The sequence below is a fragment of the Malurus melanocephalus genome, unplaced genomic scaffold (genome assembly GCF_030028575.1).
Source record: "Malurus melanocephalus ecotype Western Australia unplaced genomic scaffold, MMel_1.1 scaffold_504, whole genome shotgun sequence".
Taxonomy (NCBI): Eukaryota; Metazoa; Chordata; class Aves; order Passeriformes; family Maluridae; genus Malurus; species Malurus melanocephalus.
Genome location: NW_026623736.1, coordinates 246,834 through 255,269, shown reverse-complemented (window position 1 = coordinate 255,269; position 8,436 = coordinate 246,834). Strand labels below are relative to the sequence as shown.

Below are 8,436 nucleotides of genomic sequence, written 5' to 3'. Positions count from 1 at the left end.
TTTTTTTGTTTTGTTTTATATGGTCAGTTCCAATTGCAGTGATTAAAGACAAGGCCAGGCACCAGCAGTTACTTCTTCACGATCTGAATGACATCTTCATGCTCCATCATATGGGTTAAGCCCACTCTTTGAGGGCTGTACTTTGTGCTTGTCCCCTTTAAAACAAAAAATGGRGAGAAGGGTTAGAAAACCAGCCAGAGACACCTGGAGACAGGGATTCCAGTAGCTAACACTTACCCACACCAAGGCATATTTGAACTGGCTGGCTAATGATCTGTGAATCCGATGGCACTGCAAGACAGACAGGCAGAAGTTGAAGTGTTTAAAYGACAGCACTTTGCAAACAACTTTTTCAATACCCAGGAATTAAAAGAAACTCAAGTCAGTGCCAGAAATTACAATAAAGGAGCCAGTTAACAGCACTTGAAACAATACAGAAYAGACACAAGAATCACCAGCCCACATAAAGCCCCATTCCATTGGTTCCATGTTTTTTTTCTCTGGTTGCATTAAATAATTATTGTTTAAACCTTTTACAGCAGCTGTGAACAAAACCTGAGGCAGAAAAAATCGGTAAAGGCAACAAAAGGAGAAGCCCCACTAACCACTGACATGTCCTGGGCTTTACAAAGCACAAATCACAACAGGTCCAAGAGGAACTGCCCTCTGCACACAGGGAAATGTAAAAAATGCACAAAAATTACCACATGTTCCACAGAGGCCCCTTTCCGTAGAATAATGGCATCTGTAAAGTCTGGTCTCTCTGTGGAGAAGCAGAAGGGGGGAAAGCATTGGATTTCTATCAAGTGTGTTCTAAAATGCTGACACCATCTCCCATCGCCTTTGYGCTTACTACTCCCAAATTCCTCCTTCCTGCTCCCAGACAGAACAGGGATCCAGTACCTGAAAGCATCAAATCAGCTCTCCACTACCCACAAGTGCAATTATCCACTCCACACAGTCAGCAGCTTCCTCACAACCCACCTGACCCAACTCCTTTCCAAATCCTTGATTTATGAGACAAAACCACCCAAGTCAAAACACACCTGCTCAAGGAAAACCAAAATCCCCACAATTTCACAGCTTAACAAGCTCAGAGAAAATTCCTTGATCTCCTCAYATCTACCCAAGTTCAGCTACTCACAACCAAACAGAGCAAGTTACAGTTGTGCCTTCATCACTGGGAGAAGCTGCAAGTGCATTAGCAAAAGGAGGATAAAAGGCACTTCCAAGGGCATGGGAATCATCAAATTACTTGCAGTAGAAACAGAAAACTTCTTCTGGGTTGTGACGGGGTGAACAGTTCATAACAGTGTGCATAACAAGGAAAAAAGCTGTGAACTTGCACACTTTATTCCCTTACATCATGCAAAGACTTATGAAAATTCAGCTCTTGTAAAATACAACAGGAAGGCCATGATGGGATCCACACATGGCAGGATCAGACAGAACAGGAAGCCTTTCCCAAGAGCTGAAAGATTATTTGGGAGGGTGCAATTCCAGCGTTTCTGTCCTGCTGGCAGCCTGTCTGCCCTCCATGAGCAGCAGCATTTGTGCCTTTCAAACCTGCTGYTCATTTTGTGGTCACTTACGTCCTCGTTTCTTGGTGTAGATGCAGGTAAGTGCCAGGTATTCCCAGAGCTTTTCCAGCAAGTAGTCCAGGTTCAGCTTCATGCCACAGCTGCAAAATACCAGGGATATCTGTTCACTGCTGCTGTGATTTAGGCATCCAGAAGAACAAGGTCAAATGTATTTAATTAAGTGCTGRAGAATGAGGGGAAAGTATTTAATGAGGCCAAGAAAAGAAAACCACAAGGTGAAATGARCTTAAACTGAMGGAGGGCAGSGTTAGATTAGATATTAGGAAGRAATTCCTTACTATAAGRGTGGAGAAACACTGRAACAAGATGCATARAGAATCTGTGGCTGCTCCATCCCTGGAATTGCACAGGGCCAGGTTGTACTGGGCTTGGAGCAACCCTGTCTAGTGGAAGGTGTCCCTGCCCACAGCAGGGGGTGGCATGGGATGAGCTTTAGGGTCCCTTCCAACCCAAACCATTCCATCATTCCAGAAGGWTGAGCAGCTTTGAAGCAGCAAAGCCCCAACAGACACATCAGCACTTCTAAGGAAACAAGCCAGRCTGCTTGACTCTGACCTRCAGACRGCATGGAGAAGCCAAGCTGCCTCTCCAGGGAATGAAAATCTGTGAAAAGCTGCACAGCAGCTCAGCTTTTCAGCCCTGGGAGAAGCCCCTTCTTGGGAGAAGCTGGAGGAAGGGGTGTGAAATGAACCCCACAGCAGGCAGACCAGCAGAAAAGGCACCATGACAGCTCCTACCTGATGACAACACTGTGGGGCCTCCGAGCAAGGCGATCCACCTCCTCCATGGATATCTGGTCAATCTTGTTATAAACCTAAATCAAAGAGAAAACAACACAGCCCTCAGAAAGGCAACATGTACAAACTACAAGGTAGCTCCAGCACCTGAAAGAGAAATGCAGATCYTGTCAGAGGATAAGCCAAGACTCTCAGTAAAACAAACTATTAAAATTCACAAGCCTGAATATAAATTTTGGCCTTTYAAAATTCTCCCTTTGGGATGACTTGGAACACGTTCTCTGGTGTCTTTAATTTAATACAGGCCCAGTGGCTACAAACAGAGCCCTAAAGGGACCTCTGGCACACMAGGGAGCAGCACTGAAAAGCCAAGCACGGAGCTGGCAGCAGGGGAATCAGAGGCTCCACACGTGGGAGCAAACCCCGGCATGAGGATTGCAAACTCTGCTGCTCCAGGGCAGCAGCAGCCACAAGAGGGCCCAGGGAACACACAGAGCACGGCTGCACATCCAAAGCCTATAAAAAACTCCCTGTTGAGCTGTTTTCCACCTCTTAAACCCCAAATCATTACTGTTTTAGGAGCCACGAGCAAGGGCATGGAGTAATAGGACAAGGGGGAATGCCTTTAAATTGAGAGGGCAGGGTTAGAGGGGATATTGGGAATTCTTCCCCATTAAGGTGGGGAGGCCCTGGCACAGGTTGCCCAGAGAAGACGTGGCTGCCCCTGAATCCCTGGAAGTGTCCAAGATCAGGCTGGGTGGGGCTTGGAGCAGCCTGGGACAGTGGAAGGTGTCCCTGCCCAGGGAAGGAGGTGGCACTGGATGAACTTTAAGGTCCCTTCCAACCCAAACCAATCCATGATTCAATGAAGTTCCAATGTTTCCTGTGGCACAGGAGACACTAGGCTGTCCAGGATACTCACATAGAGGCACGGCATGTAGACCCTGTTTCCTACAATCACATCAATGAACTCATCAGGGGAGCAATCCTCTCTGAACAGCACCTCGGCGTTGAAGATTTCTGAGAYGGATGCTGTCAAGGCCCAAATCCCAACACACCACATGGGCTGAGCTCCCTTGTGACAGCCTGTTGCCACCCAGCCAGCACCAAAGTGACACCAAGGCTGTCCCACAGCAGGAACCTCTTGAACCACGAGCTGCTGATGGCTCAAGGGCCCATCTGCTGTTTTAGGAAAGGATACTGTATTCATGGAGGATGAGCTGCACCAGCTTCTCAGAGCACTGAGTCAATGTGACAGTGGAGTTGAAGGAGATGCCTCCACCCTTCTTGGGCTGCAGGAGGCAAAAAAAACAGCATAAGAACATTCTCCAAATCCTCAGCCCCCTCAGCCTGTCCAACAGAAGGGGCAGCACTCAGCGCACTCAGGTTTGAACAGGCAGGCAGACACAAGCTGTGCCTGCAGGAGCTCAGGAAGCCTCACCTTGAAGTAAATATTTGGTTTGCTTTTGTTCAGCCGGATTCCTACAGATTCCAGTTCTTTCTCCAGCAAGGCCCTGCAGGGACACTCCACGTTAGCAGCTGTGAGGCTGAGCGTGGCCAGGTGACACCCAGACCTTTCCTTTTCAACTCTTGTGTGGATACAGCCCTGCCACAAGCTTTCAGTACAACCCAAAATCCACCCAATGCAGGGCAGAGCTTGTCCAGGCTGACATTCCCATCTCTGAGAGCCATCCTGGAGSAATGACCCTTCAGCTGAGCACCACACCAGTCAGGAGGATGCTTCTCATRGAGTACAACCTCCATCATGCATTCAATTGTTTAATTCCTCATTAACTCCTCAGGGAGCTGGCATGCTCTCTGGGCACGTGGGAAGCCCTGAGCTGGCCCTGTGGCCAGCACACACTCACCTCTGCACCTCRCCCTTGGTGGCATCCAGCATCATGATAACAACATCTGCTGTCCTGGCCACAGCGATCACCTGCCGGCCTCTGCCCTTCCCTGGGGAGACAGGAGTGGGTGCACATCAGCAACAGGGACCAGCTGAGTTCTGTGACAGATGGGGATTCCTGCCCTGTGCAGCAGTTTGAAAGCAAGGATAAAGATCCTGTGGTGCTGTTCTGGCTGCAGTCAGCTGCTGGGAGCCCTGGCAGCAGCTCCAGGCAGCACCAGAGAGGAGATCAGTGCCAGCAGGTGCCTTAGGAAACACAGGCACTGTTCTGGGGAGTAGTGACAGCACCCAAGAGAATGGCTGGAGCTGTGTCAGGGGAAGTTTTGGTTTGAAATTATGAAAAGGCTCTTCCCTCAGAGGGTGTTGGGGCACTGACCAGGCTCTCCAGGGAATGGGCATGGCCCCAAGGCTGCCAGAGCCCCAGAAACAGTGCTCTCAGACACAGGGTGGGATTGTTGGGGTGTTCTGTGCAAGGCCAGGAGTTGGATAGGATGATCCCTGTGGGTCCCTTCCCAAATGTTCCATGACTCTGTGATTTCCTAAGCTATCTTCAGACACAACCAGCCAATGAGGACAATGACAACACAGAGAGACAAAGCCAAAATCTCATCCCACAATCTGGAGTCATGGGAGGACTGACAGGAACGCAGGGAATTACCCAAACAAGGTTAGTAATTAGCTCTAATTCCCCTTCTGCCTCTCCAGCATCTTTGTCTAGATTTCCTCAGCACCAGAAAACAGAYGAGCCACTTAACACTCAGGCAAGGAGTGAGCAGTGACTGGCTTGCTTTGGCTCCCACCTACAGAAAACCATCCTTGTGCTACATATAGACCCTGACGTGGGCTCAGGGATAGGAATCGTGCCTCACATGGGATCAAAGACTCAAGAATTTGAAAAGACAATGTAGGAAATCTTGGCCCAGGAAACTTGTGAGTATCTGAGATACCCAGGGACACTACTGAGGGCAGATCCCTCCTTTACATGAACACAGACATGAGCCAACCTTGTGCTGCTCCTTCGATGATTCCWGGCAGATCCAGCAGCTGAATATTGGCTCCTTTGTACTGAAAAGGAAATGAGAGGATGGAAAGTTGAAAGCTTTTTGCAGGGCACCTGAGCTGCCTCAAAAGCTCCAAGCACATGCTGGGGGTCCAAATGCTGTGGAGGGTGGACCTGGATGGAGCTGGTGGGGCAGTGGAACTCTGCACAAAGCTGATGGCTCTGTCCTGAGGCGAATTCCAGAGCTATGGGCTGTGTTCAGCAGCACACACAGCTGTACATTAGATCTTGACCCCCTAAAGCACCCTACAACTGCAGCTGGGCAAAGCACCAGGAAAACAGCACAGCAGTCACACATTCCCAAGCTGGGGACATGGAAAGGATAAACAACCTTCCTGTCTTGGTCTAATGAGAAAACTCAGTAAGGAACAAGTGCCACATATCTTACTGTGACAGATCAAACAATTCAGGTGCTGCAGGTCTTACAGTACCAGGAAAAACAAACAGGAGACTCTCATTCCTAGGATTTGCTGGGCATTGGCTCTCCAGATGTTCCTACAGCTCACAGCTGTGCTTGTATGTGTTGCATTAAAGTGCTTTTCCCACCAATACAGTWACTTTCATTATTTAGCTCCCCTTTCCATCTTGACCCACATTTCCTCATTATTCTTGGACACTTTTCAGTTTGATGCCCTTTTTCATTTGCTTTACTCATGGATGCTGAGGCCACCACWAATAAAACCCCTCAAGGACAGGAGTAGCTGCATTTTGTTTTGAAAGTGATCACAACACAGATTGCCTCTGTAAAGCTTCATTAAAAACAAATCTGTCAAGGTTTGCAGCCAGCTGGTCACTGGCACCGAGAGCAGTTATACAAAATTCAGTGGAGAATTGTTGTATTGCTCTGGTCAGTCCAAAAGCAGCACAAAAATCCTTATCAGGCAGCCAAAATCCTAAAGAGTTATGTAGTTTAGGATAGTGTTACATCAGCACACAAGAGCTCCACGAGTTTATAGCAAAATTCAGCTTTGGAGACTTTTCAATGTCTCTRTTAGTGGCAGCACAAGCGTGGCTGGTGCCAAAACAGACACAGCTGGGTGTCCCACCATTTCCAGGACAGAGGGAGGAGAATCCAACATACTTCTATGACTCCTGGGATACAGGTCAGCGTGGTGAACTCGTACGACGCGGCTTCGCTGGCAGTCGAGGTCATTAAACTCAAAAACGTGGACTGAAATGCAAGAGATCAGCATCACCAGGCAGGAAAACRAAAAGGCTCAGCAAAACAAGCAACATCAAAGTGCTCCTCAGGCTGTGGGAGTTGTGTTGTGCTGTTCCAGGCACAGAGTCTGAGGCAGTGATGCCGTTACAGACCACAGGTAAATCCTGCATGCCCCCCTTTCCTCAGCAGGGCTGTGGCTGAGCAACAACAAATTTCAGGCTCTTCCCACAGGGCAGAGCACAMAAAATGAAGGAGTGTTTCCCCATCTCCAACTTTCAGCTGGATAATAGAATCTCAGAATGGTTTGGATTGGGAGGGACCTTAAAGCCCATCCAGTGCCACCCCTGCCATGGGCAGGGACACCTTCCACTATCCCAGGTTGCTCCAAGCACTGTCCAACCTGGCCTTGGACACTTCCAGGGATGGGGCAGCCACAGCTTCTCTGGGCAGCCTGTGCCAGGGCCTCCCCATTCTGAATTTCTTCTGTAGATTTCACCTAAATTTCCCCTCTTTCAGTGTGAATCCATTCTCCCTTTTCCTGTCACTATAGTCCCTGACAGAGTCTCTCTCCAGCTTCCCTTTAGCCTCTTCATATATTGGAAGGTGCTGTGGGGTCTCCACACAACCTTCTCTTCTCCAGGCTGAACTGCCCAAATTCTCTCAGCCTCTTTCCACAGGGGAGGTGTTCCAGTGGCCTCTTGCTCCAGCAGTTCCACATCTTTCCTATGCTGGAGACACCAGAACTGTGCCCTGTGTTCCAGGCRGGGTCTCACRAGATGAGCTTTAGGGTTCTTCCCAYCCCAAACCATTCCATGGCTCWGTGATCCCAAATCTGCCTTGCAGCCACTGCAAACCCCAGCCTGGAAACACAGCGAGCACAGACACTCACTGACCTTCCCCACAGAAGGAAAACCGATCAGTGCCACCCGGGCATCTCCTGATTTCATCACATCGAAGCCCTCGCCCTTTGCAGCCGGCGATTTGGAGGGTTCCAGCAGCTGAGCTCTGTATTTTGCAAGCTTTGCCTTGAGCAGGCCCAGATGGTACTCGGTGGCTGGAATGACACAAACCCAACACTGGTTGGCAGAAAGTTGCTGGTAATTCACTTCTAGGAATGAGAACCTTCCTAAAAGGAAACACTTATGGGTCTTGGTCAACATCTTAACCACTACCAGGCACAGAGCTGCCCCCAAGTGYTCCATCACTTTTGGAATCCTGGGCATTGAGAGCACAAATTCCAGGAACCTGCACAAAATCAGAGTTGAGGGAAACAGCCGAAAAATTCGAGTTGTAGAAGCAAGGCAGAAGGAGAGCAGATGTAGAAATGAAGGGGTGAAGGGAATCAGTTGAGGAGGGAGAGACCAAAGAGATACAGCTCTCCTGGGAAACAGCTCTTCCTTACACCTGATCACATTCAGCAGTCCAAAACCCCCAGCTTATTTTTCCCTGCTCTTGTCAACTTTTAAAAACATGTTTAACTTGGAKCTTGCATGGGTGAAAAGTACTTTACGGCCTTATTCTTAGCAAAACACTTGAATTTACACCTGAACCAGAAAAAAAAAAGGAAGGTAGTTGTCTCACTTTGTAACAGGGAAAACCAGGATGCATGAAAACAGAAACTTACATGTTTGTCGATGTTAATTTCTGTTATTTACCACAGCYTACAGCCCCCAGCGGCAGCTGCTGCAGAGCCCAAGGGGAGTCCCCAGACCATTCAAACACCAGCTCAGGGACACCCCCATAGCCAACCCTGAGCCCCCTGTACCACCAGAACTTGGGGTGTCCCCTCCTGCCAGCTCCGGGGGGCGGTGCTGCCCTCACCCTGCTTCCCAACCTGCCCAGCCCCCTGTGCCCTCAAAGACCCCCCAGCTTCACAAACACCCCCGATCCTGCCTCCCCCACTGCCCTGACCGCCACCTCTCCCCATGGGCCTCCTCCAGGCTCCCCCAACCCCGAGCCCCCACAGT

General features: G+C 49.4%; 1 protein-coding gene across 2 annotated transcripts in view; it reads right to left on the bottom strand.

Annotated features, from left to right (window-relative positions):
• Positions 1-6: 6 nt before the first annotated feature.
• Positions 7-8,436, bottom strand: part of DRG2 (developmentally regulated GTP binding protein 2) — an 8,695-nt gene continuing 265 nt past the window's right edge. The window contains exons 2-13 of one of the 2 annotated variants that reach the window (XM_057381289.1): positions 7,363-7,529; positions 6,389-6,478; positions 5,252-5,312; positions 4,207-4,297; positions 3,780-3,852; positions 3,540-3,630; positions 3,261-3,358; positions 2,339-2,415; positions 1,593-1,681; positions 705-763; positions 238-291; positions 7-155 (exon numbers count right to left, since the gene is read on the bottom strand). In XM_057381289.1, the coding sequence (XP_057237272.1) occupies positions 69-155; positions 238-291; positions 705-763; positions 1,593-1,681; positions 2,339-2,415; positions 3,261-3,358; positions 3,540-3,630; positions 3,780-3,852; positions 4,207-4,297; positions 5,252-5,312; positions 6,389-6,478; positions 7,363-7,529 (1,037 nt within the window). In that variant the 3' untranslated portion in view covers positions 7-68. Of the gene's footprint in view, positions 156-237; positions 292-704; positions 764-1,592; positions 1,682-2,338; positions 2,416-3,260; positions 3,359-3,539; positions 3,631-3,779; positions 3,853-4,206; positions 4,298-5,251; positions 5,313-6,388; positions 6,479-7,362; positions 7,645-8,436 lie in introns of those variants that run through there. The other variant, XM_057381288.1, reaches the window with a different exon arrangement.